This window comes from Phacochoerus africanus, chromosome 6 (assembly GCF_016906955.1).
Source record: "Phacochoerus africanus isolate WHEZ1 chromosome 6, ROS_Pafr_v1, whole genome shotgun sequence".
Classification (NCBI taxonomy): domain Eukaryota; kingdom Metazoa; phylum Chordata; class Mammalia; order Artiodactyla; family Suidae; genus Phacochoerus; species Phacochoerus africanus.
Genome location: NC_062549.1, coordinates 112,752,068 through 112,771,678, shown reverse-complemented (window position 1 = coordinate 112,771,678; position 19,611 = coordinate 112,752,068). Strand labels below are relative to the sequence as shown.

General features: G+C 40.7%; 1 protein-coding gene across 4 annotated transcripts in view; it reads left to right on the top strand.

Annotated features, from left to right (window-relative positions):
* Positions 1 to 19,611, top strand: part of NTNG1 (netrin G1) — a 321,825-nt gene that overhangs the window by 227,062 nt on the left and 75,152 nt on the right. For all 4 annotated transcript variants that reach the window (XM_047785162.1, XM_047785161.1, XM_047785158.1 and 1 more), the window contains exon 4: positions 10,881 to 11,053. In XM_047785162.1, the coding sequence (XP_047641118.1) occupies positions 10,881 to 11,053 (173 nt within the window). The remainder of the gene's footprint in view (positions 1 to 10,880; positions 11,054 to 19,611) is intronic.

Sequence of the window (19,611 nt, the reverse complement as noted above, 5' to 3'; positions counted from 1 at the left end):
TTCAGGGTGGTTTCCTGGAGTCTTAACACCCTTTCTTTCATTGTTGCTTCTCCTGTAATACAGGAATCCAAACACAAGTTGTCTGTCTTTGGTGGTCTGTTGATGTGTTGCTGCTTTTAAAAGATTGTAAGCAGATACCTATTTCACACTGAACTTTGACCATGGCTTAGCTTATAAAAATACATCTTCTGAAAATATTTTTGCTTGACAGGGAAAACTAGCATCAGACTCTGGGTTTTATGCATGAAAGAAGAGGAAGTAGAAGGCTAGAAATGTTGGAGCCTTCTCTTTTCTTAGTAGGATTAAGATCAGACCAGCCCCATTTGATATTTGAAGCTCTAGGCTTCTGCAAGAAGACTGTGCTTAATAATAGAAGTGATGATAGTAGTAGCTTGTATTTATTAAGTGCTTATTACGGATGAGGTGCTGTGTTCAGATAAATTTTAAATGTGTGTAAAATATACTCCCATTAACCATGCCTTAAATAAAGTAGTCTGTTTCTCTCCCTTTGCAGTTGGAAGGTAGGTGCTCCAGCTGGGATGATGGCTCAGTTTCACACACCCACCTGAACCCACCTTCCCCTGACTGCAGTGGAGGTTGTCTGAGAGCCCTGGTTCCACCGTCCAGGGCTACTCCCAGAGTCCTCGTGATCCAGGATGGCTCAATACCACCTGCATGTTCCTGGAACTAAGTGAGAAATGGAGGAAGGAGTGCAGGCCTGGCAGGGGGTGTCCCAGACACCATTCCTGCTATTTAATAACCCCTTGCCTGGGATGTAGTCACATGGTCACATGTAGCTCGAGGAAGTGCTGGGAAATGTAGTCTGTGTGACTAGCTAAAACTCTTCTGGTGTGGAAAAAGAAAGAATAGATTAATTACCAATTTTGAATTCATTGTACTGTATCATTCAACCCTGCCAGCAACCTCTAAGGTAAGTATTATACTATTCTTGTTGTACCAAGGAGTAAAATGAGCCTTAAGAACTTGCCTAAGCTTCCTGCTAACACTAGACTACATGACCCAGAGCCCAAACTCTTATCCACTGTTTTCTGTCATCTCTTTTGGATAAATACCCTGTTTCATTTATTTTTTCATTTACCTAGTGAACAGTTTAGTGGGTTTTGGTATATTCAAAAAGTTGTCAGCCGTCGGCACCATTGAACTCCAGAACATTTTCATCACTCTAAAAGAAGCCCTGTCCATTAAGCAGTCACCTCCTATTTGTTCCTCTTCCCACTCCTGGTAATCACTCATCTGCTTTTGTCTGTATAGACTTGCCTATTCTGGGTGCTTCATATAAAGGAAAACATATATTATATGGCCTTTTGTGTCTGGCTTCTTTGATTTGGCAGAATATGGTCAAGGTTTATCCACATAGTAATGGGTACCAGCACTTCATTACTTTGTTTTTTTAATGTTATCTCCATTTTGTTTGTTCATTCATCAGTTGGAAGACATTTGGGTTGTTTCCAGTTTTTGGCAATGTTGCTATGAACATTTGTGTATGAGTTTTTGTATCGCCGTGTTTTCAGTCCTCCTGGGTTAAATACCTAGGAATAGAATTGTTTGATCATATAGTAATTGTATGTTTACCTTTTTGAGGAACTGCCAGACTGTTTTCCAAAGTGATTGTGCAATTTTACATTTGTACCAGCAATATGTGAGGGTTCCAACTTCTCAGTGTCATTACCAACATTTGCTGGTATCCATCTTTTTTCTTATTTTGTCTTTTTAGGGTCTCACTCATGGTATATGGAAATTCCCAGGCTAGGGGTCAAATCCGAGCTCCAGCTGCCACAGCCACAGCAATGTGGGATCCGAGCCACATCTGCGACCAACACCATGGCTCATGGCCATGCCGCATCCTTTAACCCACTGAGCAAGGCCAGGGATTGAACCCGTGTCCTCATGGATGCTAGTCGGGTTTGTTATCACTAAGTTATGGTAGGAACTCTCATCTTCTTAAATTATAATCATCCTAGTGGATGTGAAGTGGTATCTCACGTTGGTATTAATTTGCATTTCTCTAATGACCAATGAGTGTTTTTTAATGTACTTACTGGTACGTACCAGCATTAGCATGTATCTTCTTTGGAGAAATATCTATTTAGATCCTTTGTCCATTTTCTAGTTGGGTTGTCATTTTATTAATAAATTATAAGAGTTCCTCCTAGGGATCTCTCTTGTGGTGCATTGGGTTAAGGATCTGGCATTGTCACTGCATGCAGCAGCTTGGGTTGCTGTTGTGGCTGGGATTTGATCTCTGGCCCTGGGACTTCCACAAGCTGTGGGCGTGGCAGGAAGAGAGAGAGAGAGAGAAAGAAAGGAAGGAAGGAAGAAAAGAAAAGAAAGGAAGGAAGAAAGGAAGAAAGAGAAAGAAATTTCCAAATCAAATATAACTTTTAAAAAAAAGAGTTCCTGGAGTTCCCATCGTGGTGCAGTGGTTAATGAATCCTACCAGCAACCATGAGGTTGCAGGTTCAATCCCTGGCCTTGCTCAGTGGGTTAAGGATCTGGCACCGCCATGAGCTGTGGTGTAGGTCGCAGATGCAGCTCGGATCCCACATTGCTATGGCTGTGGTGTCGGCCGACAGCTACAGCTCCAATTAGACCCCTGGCCTGGGAACCTCCATATGCCAAGGGAGCAGCCCTAGAAAAGGCAAAAAAAAAAAAAAAAGGAGTTCCTCATATGTTCTGGAAATAAATGTATTTATTCAGTCTGTGAGTACAGCTAGAACCTTGGTGCTAGTCAGGTTTAGGACAGAGATTTCCGAACAATATTGTGGAAGGGAGAAGCTTTGCATAAGGATCTCTCCTGTGATTTTAGTTTTCTGGTTTATCAGGGTTTGACACCTGGTGAGCTCCGCAGTCCTTTCCAACCTTTACTGTACCTAGAGATTTGGTGAAAATCCAGATGTTTATTCATTGTTAGAATGGAGGTGGGAGGCTTGGGATTTCTAACAAGCCCTCAGGTGATCCGGCATCTGCTCCACGGACCACATCTTGAGTAGCAAGTATTAGAGTACAAGTATTAGTATCACTGTTTAGAACCACAGGTCTAATTCTCCTGTGAACCAGTTTCCTTTGTTCTTCCTCAAATAAAGTGATGTACTAGAAAGAGGCTGGCTTTTACAATTGACTCTTGGCTACCACTTACCAGCTCTGTTTCCTTGAGCAAGTTATTTTACTGTTCTCAGCCACTTTCCACATCTGTAAATCACACTCATACCTCCTTCTCAAAGTGGTGACGAGGATGAGGTGAAATAACATACATAACGCATCTATTTCTGTCCCAGGGCCATAGTAGGCTTCGGTAAGTGTTAATATTTTTTTTTCACCTGCCTTCAGTGTTAGGGGCTATGCAGGCTGTACCTCCGAGTGTTCATTACAAATACATCCTCATCAATGTAAAAACAATTCAGTGTTACTGCCCTGCATCCTGATGTTGTCATGATTAAATAGAGTATTTAATGATCTGTAGTTAGTCCAGGTATGTTTAACCTTCTTTACTCAACATATTGCGTCTTCTTGGAGATTAGGACTCTACGTTTCTTCTCTTTGAATCCAGGAGAACCCTCACAGGGTTATCCATAGAATGTGTTACTTATTTAAGTTTACAGAATGAAATCAGACAGCCCATTCTGATAGCAGCAGTAGCTATAGTAACTACAGAAATGGTAGCGATAATTGAAACTAGCATTTATTAATAACTTTTCGTTATGCTAAGAGTATGTATGGATTATCTCATTCAGGACCCAGAACTGCTCTTGAAGCACATTCATTATTGTCCCTGTGGTGTCTGAGGCCTGGCCATACTTAGGAAGACAGTACTATGCCTTCTGCAGTGGTAAGAGCACAATTCTGCAGGCTGGCTGCCCATAGTTCAAATCCCTTAGTTCATAGCTCGTACTGCCTGGGAACCTTGGATTTCATCATCCCTCAGTACCCAAATGTCTATAGTTATTGATAGCACCAATTTCATAGGATTATTTTGAAGTTTGTCTGAAATAATGTGTGAAATATGCAAAAAGCTCATAACATAATATTTTTAGCAGGTGTTCGGAAGTCCTTAGTCAAGGTTAGCGCTGTTTATTTCTTTGTTAAGTCACTCGTCCATGACCTCACGGCAAATAACTGGCACAGGCAGATTTGGAACCCAGGCCGTCGGATTCCAGTGTCATAACTCATAATCTCTAAGTCATTTTTCTGCAGGTGTCCCATTTCAAATAATGTATTGAGGTAGAAATCAAAAATTCATGTGCCAAAGTGAAAAAAGAAAGGTGAAGGGGCTGCAGAGGAGAAAAAGTCTGTGAGAGGTGTTTTATGATTTATCACCTTTAGAAAAAGACATCTCCAAATCACTGATATTTGTGCTCACTCATTTTCTACAAGTATTTATGTAGCTAGTGCCAATCCAATGCAAGGGCTACAACCAAAGGCTGATCTAGGTTTGTTGTGCCTGAAATTTACGTCCTTTGGGAGGGTTGACTATTAAGGAAAAACCTTCATTAATTGTGAAAATAATACAAAAGCATATGACTATGTGAACACAGTGCTAGGGACCTTCTTAAGGTTTTGGAAGGGTCTCAATGCTTAAATTTCATTCTCTTCAGGGTGAATTCTCCTATGGCATAAAAACAGCCCCAAAGCAGCAAGCCTGTTTTCCTCTTAAAAACAAAGGGCCGGTTTTGAACTTCTTTGTCTTGGTGCCTTTATTTTAAACACTACTAATAGTCTATATGTACAGACCTCTAACTCACAGGAAACTGGCAGGTAACGTGCTTCCCAGAAGAAATATATAAAGTTATATATATATATAAACAGACAGGCTGTATGGGTCCTTCATACCTACCGGCAGGTGGCACAGATCTAAATGTTGGAGCCTTCTTATAAGCAAGATTAAATTGACTCGTGACAGCTGGTCACTAAAACACAGGAAGTGCAGACCTGGTTGAAGGCACTTTTTCATTAAGTTTGCATCACAGTACAGAGCTCACTTTTTTTTTTAAGTCTGTCTTAGCAATGCCCTTATTTGAACGTGTGTGTGATTTGTCACTTACACAAGTGGATCATTGTGAAATAAGCAAGTCAGTCTTATCTGCAGCGTCTTGGTGTGAGTTCTGTATGTGTAAACAGAATTGGTGAATAGGCTCAGCTCTCCAGAACATCAGATATCTAACTGCTAGCAAAGCCTGTTAGGTCTCCACTTGCGCAGGTTCTCCCCCGCCTAATGTGATGGCAGACGTGGCAGCTGGATGGCCATGGAAATGGATAATGAATCTGTCAGAGACAAGTGGATGTCACAGAAGTCTGCCCTCCACCCCATCACAAGGCTGGAGGTCGTAACACCAGGAATTGAGAGCAATCTCTCAGCATTGTGAAATCCATTTTTTTTTCCTGTTGGTGGAAAAACCACTCTGGCAGAAGCTCTAAATAAAAGATTTTAGTGTCCGATTGGAACGAGGTGATGAGAAAATGGAAGGGAACCATTTCCAGACAGGCTAACATTGTGATGCCTCAGCGTCCACTTTCACAAACTCGGCCCTGCCACAGCAGTTGTCACAGGGACTGAAGAGAGATAGCTCAGAAGCCAAGCTAGGTCAGCAGATTTACTGCTCAGACCAGCTATAGTTGTAGCCAGTGCCCAAGCAACCCTGCCAAAGTTCACCTGAACCAGGTGACCATCCCTACATGGGGAGCGGAAGTTAAAAGATGCACATTCCAGGAGCTCCCCCTCGAGGCTCAGCGGTAACAACCCTGACTAGTATCCATGAGGGTGCCGGTTTGATCCCTAGCCCCACTCAGTGGGTTAAGGATCTGGCATTACCATGAGCGGCAGTGTAGGTCGCAGACCTGGCTCAGATCTGGCATTGCTGCAGCTCCAATTCAACCCCTAGTCCAGGAACTTCCATATGCTGCAGGTGTGGGCCTAAAAAGAAAAAGGGAAAAAAAAAAAAAAAGATGTCCATTCCAGAATAATTATGCTACACAGATGCTCTGCTTTTCCTCTCAAGTTATCTTATTCTCCTGGGTCTTTTAGCCATTTTTTTTTTTTTTTTTTTAGAATTGTTCTTGTGTTAGGCTTCAGACATTTGACAGATCTTCTGGAGTTTAAATTGGGTTTACAAGGTCTCACCAATTTTATAGAGTTATGAAAACCAGTGCTAAGAGTACATGGCAATTTTCAGCCCACAGTGCTTGATTAAGTACAATGCCCCTTAATTCTCTATTTTTAGTCCATTACTGTGCTCATCATTGTAGAACATGCACATGAAGTTCCTGCTTTCAGGAAGTTTGGTTGTTTATTGGTCACTTGTTTATTTGTCAGACATTTTCAAAATACTTATTATGTGCCAAGTACCTTGACACATGCTAACGATATTACACTAAGCAAGTCAAATATGACTGCTACTTCCAGGGGCTTGACAGTGAGAGTGACGGGAGAATAAGCCACTGCAATACAGCCTAAGTCTATAGCAGAGATAGTGTGGGCTTCAACATGGAAATGGCCTTGTTTTGTGTCACAGGAACCCCTAGGAAAGGCCTTCTGGTGGGTCAGAGAAGTTAATTGGCAGTTGTTCTTCGACTGTCTCCTAGGAACCAAACACTGAGATTTCCAAGTTGACATCTGAATGGTAAAAAATTATGCAGAAAAAAGAGGTAGAGATATGTTCTAGGCAGAAGGAACAGATTATAAGTTTACCTGAAGGCAAAGTTTGCAGAACTAATTGTACAGATGAGAATGGAAATGGGACACGAGATAGATTTCAAAGGGACCTGTAAGCCATGCCATAGATCTTGGACTCCATTCTGAGAATAATGGGAAATCTTTCAATAGTTCTAAGCCAGGGTGACCCAAATATTTTTGTGTAAATGATTGTTTTGATTATTGCGATGTAATTAGACTAAAGAGGAACATGGCTGGAGGCAGTAAGGTCTTTCTAGAAGTCATTGCAATAAGCCAGAAAAGGTGATGATGGTGGTGATGTCAACTAGAGAAGCGGCAATGGCTAGACCTGTGTATGTGAGAGTTATCGAGCAGGAGGAATTTCAGAGTTTGGTGAGAGCCTGAGCAAGGACAAATTAGATACGATAGGAAAGGGTCAGAGATGTCATTCTTGACCAGCTAACGAGAAGATAGTGCAGTGTACTAAGGCAGAAAACACAAAAAGAGGAGGCGGTGGAAGAGGGAAGCCAAAGAATTCAGTTTTGGATGTGCTGAGTTAGACATGCCCAGGAAAGAGATCCACAATAGAGATACAGTATCAGGACTTTTCAGCATGCGGTCGTATAATCTTTATCTTGAGATAATGGAAGAAGAGGGCTCTGTGGATCCTTATGTGTAAAAAATAATCCCTGAATCTCTTCAAATGTTTCCAATGTTTGAGTTTATTTTTCATATGTTTATTTTTTTTCTGGGGTAAAGAAAATGATGCAAGTTTTCTTTAAAATGCCTATAACTCAGGGAGTTCCCATTGTGGCACAGTGGAAACGAATCCGACTAGGAACCATGAGGTTGCAGGTTCGATGCCTGACCTTGCTCAGTGGGTTAAGGATCTGACATTGCTGTGAGCTGTGGTGTAGGTCACAGACGTGGCTCGGATCTGGCGTTCTTTGGCTGTGGTGCAGGCTGGCAGCTGAAGCTCCACTTAGACCCTTACCCTGGGCATCTCCATGTGCCTAAAAAGCAAAAAATAAAAATAAAAAATTTAAAAATTTTTTAAAAATAAAATGCCTGTAACTCAAAGTCAGTTAAGGACTACACAGCAAGCTGAAGGGACAGCCTGGTTAAGCATGCCCAAGGAGAGTCATTTAGGCTCATGCTGGTCAAGAACCCAAAGAAGAGCACATGAAGAGAATACACAGAAGAGGGTCCTGAAAATGAGCTTGAGAATCCAGCCGGGAGAATGTGTCAGGGGAGAGGGTGCCCACAGAGTCAGATGCTCCTAAGGAGTCAGTTAAGGCAAGGAAAAGTCCATTGGATTTTCCTCAGGAGGTCACGGGTGATGTTGGCAAGAGAGGTGGTAGTTAGGTAGAAACAGTGAGCGAGTGAGAGATGAACAAAAGGAGATGGCAAGTGTAGAAAACTCAAACACGGAAAGAAATGTGCTGAAGAGGTAGCCAGAAAAGAAGACTAAGGTACAAAGTAGATACTTTTCTTCCTTAAGATGGTAGAGATGCAGTGAATAAAAATTCTAAAAGAAGGGCCTTAAGTACCATCCAACCAAACCAAACATACAGAAACATTTAAGGGAATCAGAAGCCTAGAGATTAGGGTGTCTACAGTGGGCAGGATAGATATCAGAAAAGACGCAAATTGAGCTGAGCCTTGAATGATTAAAAAGCCTTTGGACAGGTGAAAATGAACCTGAACCTTTAATTGAAGGAAATCTGAGAAGATAAGACTAAATATTCATCTATTCCTCTTTCATTTCATTACGTTATTCAAAGAATATAGTCTGTAGAATGGAAATTGACTGTAACTCAGAGAATGACTACCAGTATGAAGGTATTAATAGTTACAAGATATATAATCCAATTTATAATTATTATTTGAATTCTTGGTCTTTACACATGAATCCAGCATATTCTTTGGGGTCATAGTGTTCATTTCCTCATTTGAAATTTTTAACACCAGATAAAGAGCCGAATCAGTATAAGCTGGTGCTTCTAGCACTTAGGTTTCTAACATCTTCCGTATATATAAACACACCCATAAATAAAGGTGCTAATGGGGGAAGGAGAAAGAGCCTTTAATAAGTAACTTAGCACATAAAACTCAGCCTGTAGGAGAATGTTATAAGATCTAGCTCATAATTAAACACTGTTTCACTTAACTGGATTTTTTCTCTTTTTAAAAGATTGTACAAGTGTTCATTTTTAAAGAATCCGTTTATATGTTGGAAGTTGAATAGGTATGGTTTAAATAGTAGTCTTTCAGCTTATTATAATTTATAACTAGACAAAGGGCAGAGTGTAGCTATAAGTATACACACTGTAGTCGAGCCCTGAGGAAGCTGAGATTGGGTCTTATCCAGAGAGGTTTGAGTGGGTGGCCATTGCTTTAGGGGCTGTACCTTTTAGTTAGAAAAGGGCCCAGCAGCTCTCAGTAATAGTCTTAGCCACTCCTTTGCTCCCTTGTCATAAGGATGGGTCAGTGTTCCAAACAGACCATCAGTGCACAAGAAAGAAACTTGGATGGTGCATTATAGACATTGCAGAAACCAACAGCAGTTGTTAAAGAATCTTATTTTCCTTCCTTAGAAAGAATATTGTTACTCTTCACAGTTCATGAGATCTTCCACAAAAGAAAACACATGTAAACACTACAATATTTCTTCGTCATTGTGAATCTTGGCTTTCTGTATTTTTGTCCTAGTTCCTGGAAGAGGCCAGACTAGTTTTAAAATGCACATGCACACGCTTCAGGTTCTGACTCTGACAGAGCTTGGCCCTTTTTCCCCAGGCCTGGGTAGCTGGATCCTCTCCTTTGTGTGAACACATGTCTACCCATGTGCATTGTTCTGACCTCTGGACGTGGACATTCTGTGGACCTAGGTTTTACTTCTCCAGAGGATGCGACTCATACTTGCGATTTATAACTTGCTACCTTAACAAATATCAACTTGGCCTTTGCAATTTTACAGTCAAAAACTTTGGATATGGGAATGCATTTTTTGTGGAAATTGCATATTCCATTGTTGCCTCTCATACATCAAAGCTTTATTCACAGGCACCAGAGCAAGGCCTTGGCTAATGACCTCAAACTCCTGCCACACATAGGTTTTTATTGTCTGTGATGCTAGCAATTTTTTCTAAGTCATTTGACCCATTTATGAGAGCCTTTGTGATTATTTTACGTGAGTAGGAAGTCTCAGAACTACTAAGATTAGTTAGAGGTCTTGGTGGAAAAACTCATCTGCCTGAGAAATGTCATTTCCAAGCCTAGAATGAGAACACTTGATTATAACCTCTGGGGTCTATAAAATAAGTCTGAATAGCAAATTGTCTCAATGATTTTCTTTGTAAACAAATAAAAATTGTTGTCCTGGGGAAGTTCCCATGTGATGCAATGCGTTAAGAATCCAATGTTGCCACAGGTCACAACTTTGGTGCAGGTTCAATCCCTGACCCAAGAGTTTCTGCATGCTGCAGGTACAGCCCAAAAAAAAAAAAAGAAAAGAAAAAGAAAAGAATTGTTGTTCTGGCTCAAGGAAAACCAAGAGATGGCACTGTTCTTCAAACCCAGATACATCCTGGTGGATTTGGTAACAGCACAGGAAAAGCTCTCGTAGTGGCAGTCTTTGGGGTTTTTTGGCTTGGTTGGTTTTCTTTTCTTTCTTTCTTTCTTTCTTTCTTTCTTTTTTTTTTTTTTTTTTTTGCCACACCTGTAGCATATGAAAGTTCCCAGGCCTAGGGGTTAGGCTGAGGCCTACACCATGGCCATGGCAACACCAGATCTGAGCCACATCTGTGGATCCTTAACCCCCTGATCGAGACCTCAGGGAGACTATCTCAGATTCTTAACCCGCTGAGCCACAGCAGGAACTCCCCATGGCAGTATTTTGTCTGTTGGGAAATCCTTAATTTTGGAACACAGTTGTCTTAGAGGAACTTCAGACCCACTGCACTAACTGGCGTTAAAATCCTTCAAAGTGTGGTGTGAGGATAGGGTATCATAATCCCAATCCCACCTCAAGGGCACTTGAAAAGATTCTGAGGATGGGACCCACAAGTCTACCCTTTTACCAAGAGCCTCTGTAGCACTCAAGCACTGTAGGCTGTGAGAGCCACAACCCAAGGAGATAGATGGGTAAAGCCTCAGTGATCACCAAGACTGTCTTGACTTAACAATGAACTCTTGTCTTTCCTCTGCCTAGGTGCAAATGTAATCTCCATGCCACTGTGTGTGTGTATGACAACAGCAAACTGACCTGTGAATGTGAGCACAACACTACAGGTCCAGACTGTGGGAAATGCAAGAAGAATTATCAGGGCCGACCTTGGAGTCCAGGCTCCTACCTCCCCATCCCCAAAGGCACCGCAAATACCTGTGAGTAACTTTGCTTGGTAAAACTGTATTTTATGCACCAGAAGCTAATTCCTTCCAATTTCACTTGCAATTATACTTTTACTCCTCTTACCAGTAGTCCCATTCCTCTTCAAAGTGCAGCTAAACCATTAGTTCCTTTTTATACCACTTGTAAGCATATTTTAGCACTTGGATCACTTGTTAAATCGAGTTGTCCAACATATACATGAATGTGTCAGGAATTGATGGAAACCACAGGAGAAATTTTTTCTAAGTGGATGAAACAGGAGATGCTTTTCTTCCCCAAATTAATTTCCTACTCCAACTACAAAGGCATTCAGAAATGCCAACTCTAACTGAATTTTAACTAGAAACTACTCTCAGAAATTCTCTAAATGTTTACAATCCCATTTCCCATACTGGGTAACCTAAGAGAGATGCTTCCCTCTCCAAGTTTAGCCTATGGCCTCACTTTGCCCAGTGAAGTGGTTGGCTTTTTCCAGACTCTAGCAGTTGGGGTCATGCCTGGCCTGGATCTTGTTGGTAGAGGCCGCGTTTTGATAAACAGTGTGACTGTAAGCCTACAGGGACCACAATAAGAAAAGGAATGTTTGTGTGCGTGTGACAAGAGCACAGGCATTATCTGTGTTCATAGGAACCATGACAGATGCCCCATTAGCACTCACATGCGTGCCCCTCTGAAATCCCCGAACATCCCTAGGAAAACATGTTCTGACATGCTCAAGGAGAGAAGTGATGACTTCCAGGGTAAATGGCACAATCCCATGCATGTACCAATTTGTCACTCACAAAAGCCCAAGATATGGCCTTTTTTAAAAGTAAAGAAAGGGAGAGGTTGAGAATATACGCATTCAAGTGAGAAGTAACAGAAACAGCCGTACAGTGAACAGTGGGAGAATGAGAACTTGAAAAGCCACTGGCTCCGTGTAAAGCTAAGAATGTTATCAGACACTTCAAAGCAGCAGCTGTGAGAAACCAAAACCTAAAAATGCATATCACAGGAACCAGGACCTTATCAAGTTAAATATAAGAGTAATGGATTGAGTAACAAGCCATGAAGTATGGGGGCATGAAATTATGATAAAATTTCTATGAAGCAGGAGAAAAAAAATCCTCCAAAGGTTTTTTTAAAAAAAAAATTCCCTTCTTATAAGGATATTTCGTTTCTTTCTGTGTTAAAGAAAAAAAAAAAAAACACCTGACAATCTAGCTCCTAAAATTAATACATAAAGCCCAGTTGAGCAGAAATGCTGGTTTTTTGTAAGGCAATTGTATTAGTGGAGACTCCATGGGCTTTCCTCAATTTTTGGGAGCCACAGACTCATGAATTCAGAAGGAATCTCCTGAGGTTATTTGCTGCAATGCTGAGACTAGCTACCTAAGAATTCCTGTCATCACAGTTGTCAAATTTAGTGTAGTCTTCCCCAAATGAACATGGCTCAGATTTCAGTTTTTGGTGTCTGCTCCTTCTTTAGTAGGACAGGAAGGAAGAGAGCAAAGTTCCCAAAAAGTTGCTGGCATTCTGACTCATCCTTTGGGGAGGCCGACATGTCAAGGCTACCAGGAGGGTAGCTGGGATAGACTGCTGCTGAAGCCTTTGGCTTCTGTTTTAACACGATGCTTCAAAGTCTTTTTTATCTCAGGACATTTTCACTGGAAGGACCTTCTGGTACCAGCCAAGCTTTTTCACTGGAATGGATTCCTTGTTATATTCTCCATGGAAATGATTTACATACCCCTAATTTTTTGCAGATGACAGACCAGTAGTTCACTCCCTGGCCAGAGGAAAGCTACTTCTTTCAACTTGTCTTATGGATTCCCTTAGCTTTAACTGGCCCTCTCTAGATTTTTCCCCATCTTCTGTTAAAATAGGAAGATGACAGATGGACACAGTGGCCGAGGAGGTTCAAGTCAATGTTTTAACCCTCAATATGGCAGAAACTAGATTAAAGATTTTTAAATCATCTGCAGTGGTCCAATCTTGCAGTGGAAAGAACCCCTTAAACTAAACCTCTGACATATCATCAGCCTGCCTACAAATGTCTAAGGATGGAAGTAAGCAATTTAGTGGTTTAGTACACAGGTTCCAGGATTAAATACCAGTTCATCCATTCACTAGCTGTATGACCTTGAGAAAGTAAAGTAACCCCTTCAACACTCAGTTTCCCATTTGTAATGTGAGAATACTAACAGTTCTTACTTCATACAGATTTTGAGAGAAGTAATAAGCTAATGTGTGTGATGTGTTTAGCATAACACCTGTCACAAAATAAGTATTCTAAAATAATTTTTATTTTTAGGATTATTTTCATAAGGCAGACTTGTCAATGATTGGACAGTTTTAATTATTGTAAAACTGATTTTTTAACATCAATCTTAAGGGTCCTAATTTCTAACCACTTTTTCTTTTCGAGTCATAAAAGACTACGTGGACCCCGTTTCTTTCTTCATGTTAACATCATCAGCTCCATTTTTCATGTGGTATGATTTTCAAATCTCTTACCTTGTTGTTTGCCACAGAAGTCCTCTAATTTTTTTAGTATGGACATTTAAGCCAAACGCAAGACGTCTAGCTCTCTTATGATTCTCATTTCTTATTGGCTTTTTCTTACACACATGTGTACATGCACACGTGTATACATGGCCCCAGGTGGTGCTTTACAAGTCAGTTATTAAGAGTTCCTGCCGTGGCTCAGCAGTAACAAACCTGACTAGTATTCATGAGGATGTGGGTTTGATCCCTGGCCTTGCACAGTGGATAAAGGATCTGGCATTGCCATGGCTGTGGTGTAGGTCGCCAGCAGCTGCAGTTCCAAATCAACCCCTAGCCTGGGAACATCCATACGTCGCATGTGTGGCCCTTTAAAAAAAAAAGAAAGAAACCAAACAAACAAACAAAAGAGGGACACTTGGGATACGCTATATCCTAATATAAAACCTAAGATGTGAAAGGGACTGTTTCCAGTCTCTAACCCTCCACATCAACTCCTCTGGGGCCTAAAAATATCACCTGTATTGGATAATCTCTGGATGCAGCAGAATCTCAAGCAGCCTGCATCATTTCAAAAACTTTTTTATATAAAATGTTCTGTCAATTTCTGCTGTATAGCAAAGTGACCCAGTTATACACTTATATACATTCTTTTTTTTTTTTTTTCACATTATCCTCCATCATGTTCCATCACAAGTGATCAGATATGGTTCCCTGTGCTATACAGCAGGATCTCATTGCTTATCCACTCCAAATGCAAACGTTTCGTAGATACAGCCTCATCTTTGAATAAGAAGATCAATTTCTCCCCACTCTGAGCATAAGAACTAAGAGGGTTTCATTTGATCAGAAAATTAGAGTATCTCCCATCAAAGACACTCTCACTCAGAAGGTCTCTACACTGGGACCTCACTGGGGATCCCATGGCTTGGAAGCTCTCAGTTCTGGAGCGAATCTGAAGCCACTTTTGTGTGGGGCCTATAGAGCCAGGAGGGAAGAACACAGAGCCCCAGCACTCTAAAATATTGCCCCCCCCCCGCCAACCTGTGAGACACATCGCTTTTCCCTATGCTCTCCACTATAGATAACAGACTCCCGACAGAGATAGAGGTAATAACTCCTGATGACATTTTTATCCACGTGCTTTTTTATTGAAGGCCCAGTGTGTTTTCTTGGTTTTTTAAAGTCATATACATGTGTATAAATATATTTCCTTATTTTTCTATAAAGCTTATGTTTTATCTGTAAGACATCTATCTTTTTCTCCTTATTGATCTTCACTATATTTTTGATAGAATTAGATTTTGAGTGTCCCTTGAATTTCATTTCTGCCTTCCATGTACTTAGCCACTCTGTCCAACTTCATGCTTAATCATGATTCTCTTGATTCCCATTGTCCAGGTAATGAATAAAATTTTGATCCTTCTTCAAATTCTGATCCCTATGGAATAACACACAGTATTTTTCTACATAGAGACTCTGAGCACTCAATAATTAACCTTAAGGAACTATGACTTCAAAAAAGATAATATAGGAGTTCTTGTCGTGGCTCAGAGGTTAACGAATCCGACTAGGAACCTGAGGTTGCAGGTTCGATCCCTGGCCTTGCTCAGTGGGTTAAGGATCCGGCATTGCCGTGAGCTGTGGTGCAGGTTGCAGACACGGCTCAGATCCCAAGCTGCTGTGGCTTTGGCAGCTATAGCTCTGATTAGACCCCTAGCCTGGGAACCTCCATATGCTGCAGGAGTGGCCCTAGAAAAGGCAAAAAGACCAAAAAAATTTTTTTTAATTAAAAAAAGATAATATAATTATTACCGACACCTCTGCTTACCAAACTGTTCTATGACCCTTAGAAAAATTCCATGGCCAAATAAGTTTGGAAAATGCTGTACATTATACTGACTTTTAGATATTCACATTACCTTATTAAAAACATTTGAGATGGAGTTCTCCTGTAGCACAGCAATTTAAGGAACTTCCACATGCTGAAAATATGGCCAAAGAGAAAAAGAAAATTTGAGAACCCTATGATAAAACAATCTATTTTATCTTGTGTTTCCCAAACTTAATTGTTCATGGAACACTTAATAACTTTCTATAAAACACTCTTTGGGGGACATGCTGCTCTAAATAATTTCTTCAGCCTGCTAATAGAAATGCCATGGAGACAAAGAAAGCCCAGCTATTTCAGCTGTATTCAGTCTTTTACTTTTCTCTTACCTACCTACACAGTCTAATATTCTTCAACGAAAGAAAATTAAATTGGTCTGACATTGACATTATTTGTTTGTTCAGAGACCCACCTTGAATTGTTACACAATATCCAGGGCTCCTCTGAGTGATGGAAAGTAATTTGATGATTGCTCTGTTATTGTTTCTGGTATTAAATTTGCATTGACCAACTTATATTTTCCCAGGTGTACACGTGTGTGTGTGTGTCATTATCTAGACAATTTCCTGAGTGCTTTACATGCATTCGTTCATTTTTAACTCACAACAGTTTCTTAAGGCAGATTCTCCTACTTTCATGTTACAGACATGAAATCTGGAGACTAAAAGGGGAGAGTATCATGTTTAAGGTTTAGATACCTAACCAGAGTGAGAGGGAAGATTTGAACCCAGGTGTGTCCTAACCCCGAGGACGGCACCCCTCACTGTGTGGGTTCTCAAGTTAAAGTTCAGTGACCTCCTCTGTCCTCTGCTGGGTCATGGACTCCCTTTTGATTCCTGTTTGAACAACTCAGTCTTCTCTAAAGCTGCTCTCTCCTACTGTTCTTCTGAGATATTTGCTTGTTATTTCTTTGTCTTCAAAGACTCCCCTTCTACCCTTTCTTTAACTTTTCATGCCCCTCACCCTGCCTCTTCTCAGTCGACAGTTTTCCCCCTTGATATCCCCATCTATTGCTGTGGTTTTAGTTCTTAGTCATATTGGTTTAATACTAATGAACACATGATAGCCTGAATCTTTCTAATGAACCCAGACTAATTTTCTGACTGCCTGTGAAGATCTGAAAGTCATCATCTTAGATGCTGAACTCATTCCTTTCCCCCAGATTACCTTTTTCTTCACTGTCTATTGAAATTCAGCTTCTCAATGTAAATGTCTCAGTACAGCCTACCTAGACTATCCCATGCAAAATCAGCTGCTCTTTTCTCTCTCGATTCTTGATAATGTGTGTACACTTACAATTGGTTGACTATAATCAAAATAATAATAATAATAATAATAATGGTAGCTAATATTTATTAAGCTCACCATAGCCTTTTATACTTTCTGAAGTGCTCTATGTACTTTCTTGCATTAAATCCTTATACTATTCCCATGAGCTGTGTTCTGTTTTTATCCCCACTTTACACCTAAGAAAACATAGGCACATAAAGATCAATATGTAAGTTGCTGCAAGGCCCCACACTGAATATATGACAAAGTGAGTCTTAAACTCAGGTCTTTCTGACTTTAGGAGCTAAAGTATTCTCAATTTAAGAATGGGACCATATCCTGTTCTTGACTCTCATGAATTTTTGTGTAAGGAATTATTTGGTGAATGAGTAAGTAAACCTAAGTAGCCCTGAAATGTACATGTGGGTACATTGGCCTCCCGTTGATCAGCCCACATCCCCTGGAATATGAGGCCTTCATTGTTCAGCAGCTCTAACATAAGGGCTTTCAATCTCCCACAAGAAGAGACCTGCTGAGATCTTGGAGAATAAGAGGAAAAAGACTCAGTCTTTTTCATGAGTGCTCATGACCCCATCCAGCCATCTGGAGATGGCATATTGGCTGGCTCGTTTTTACAGGTCTATTAGTGGCATCTTCCTCTCATAGTTTTAAGTAAATGAACCGAGCTGTTGGGTAAATACATAACAAGATACCTACCAAGTTATTCATGTACAGCCTCTAGTCTACAGTCTCTTATCTGAAGCTTGTGAGACCAGATATGATTTGGAATTCAAAATTTTTAGAATTTTAAAGAGTAATATAGTACATGCACTATATTACAATAACACCCAAAGCAGAACATCAGGTAACACCTCTTAATCACACATTTTAATACTTTTGTAGCAAACCTATGATTAGTTTCTCTAAGGAGGATGGAGGGGAAGACCTCATACCCCTTCCCGTCAGATATTATCACCAAATTAGTTCAGTCACGTTATGTTGTGCTGCAGGTAAATTGGGGGGGGGGGACTTTGAATTTTCAGAGTTTTGGGTTTTTGTTTTTTGTTCATTTGTTTGTTTGTTGCTTTTAAGGGATGCTCCTGCAGCATAAGGAAGTTCCCAGGCTAGGGGTCAAATGAGAGCTGCAGCTGCAGCTCATGGCAATGCTGGATCCTTGACCCACTCAGTGAGGCCAGGGATCCAACCCATATCCTCATGTATACTAATTGGGTTCATTTCCTCTGTGCCATAATGGGAACTCCCTTCAGAGGTTTTTTTTTTTGGGGGGGGGAGGGGGTCTTTTGTTTGTTTTTGAGGGTTAGAGATAAGAGATAGAATAGTTGTTAGAGGCCCAAGCTGGACCTCTGGATTCAAATCTCAGCCTCCTTCCCGATTGACCGCAATGATCTTAGGCAAGCTCTTTGTGTTTGAGTTTTTCCCCATCTGTAAAATAAACCTGAGTATTGGTCTCATAGGGTGGTCACAAAAATTAAATGAATTCATACACAGAAGACATTTAGAACAGTGGCAGGCACATAGTAAGCTCTCAATGAAGGTAGTGGTTATAATCAGTATGATTTCACTGAAATCAAGACCACAGACCCATCCTAGCCTACGGAGCAATTTCTTCCTCTGGAGGCAGCAACTATATGGGGAGATGACTTGTGTCTAAATGCCAGTTTTCTCATCCACAATATGAATTAACCATTGTGGTGGTGAGGGTATTTAATTCTTTATGATTTGTGTATTCTCTCCCCTGTAATTATGTCTCCTTGTAGAGCCAGATAATAATCAGAAGGTTACCTAGTGATCATGGGATCAAGAAATGCAAATGACTCAAATGCCAATAACGTCGGGCTGAAACATCTAGACACATCTATCCTACCCCAGGGTCAGCCTCCCAATGCCAACAGAACACTGGGGGTCCAAGAATTTACAGGTCACCCCTCCCTCTTCCCGAGACAGTGCTAGGCCAGCACTGCCACCACTACCCGAGGATGCTCTTCTTTGCAGGCTTTCATCTTCTAACTCACCTTCCAATCTTCAGATATGTTAATACACTAAATTAGGTCAATGCCACTTCTGTCAACTCTATTGTAGACACTCAGGTCCCAGAGCTCTTCTGTCCTAAGATGACGTAGCTTTATCTGATTGGATCCTTTGTGTGTTGATTTCACAGTATAACTCTGTGAAGACAACCTTCTTTCCTTCACTTTCAAGTTCTATCTACCTATCATCTATCCTTCCCAAATATTTTTGAGATTGTTTCAGACATAGATTTAAGATAATGAAGCTTAAATTTCAGAGTCCCTCACTAGAATCCTTCTAAATAAAAAAATTAATTCCATGTCTTCTTTTATACTTCAAAGTTAATATTCACAAAAAGAGCTCCCAGATTTGTATTTGCTTTAGACCCCACAAAATCTGCATTTCCCTCTGGAGAGCTTAGGAAAAAAAGGCAAATACAAATAAGAGCACACAGACAGGAGTTTGAAAGGAAGACTGGGACAAAGAATAGACATAAAATAAGCCAAACATTAAATGAGTTTATCCAATTGAGCATCAAGCTCACCTCTGAGCCTCTGAGGTTCCTGGAAGGCAAAGTGGTGAGGGGCATATCTGCACACTGTAATTTTAGCTACCAGAATGGAGGAAATTTTCAAAGAGAACAAAAATGTTATTAGTACTGAACTCTGAGGAATGTCTCAATGGAACATGTTATAGGGGACAAAATCATACTAGAACCAGCAGTGGTTCTTTCCATTTCGATAGAAACCTTCTTGGAAACAAGTAATAAGTTTTTGCTCAAATATGCATTGAGCAACTCTCCTGTACCAGGCACTCTCCTGGGCAGATGATAGAGATACGGACGTGGCTCTTGTCCCCTCACAGGGCTCCGGCAAACAC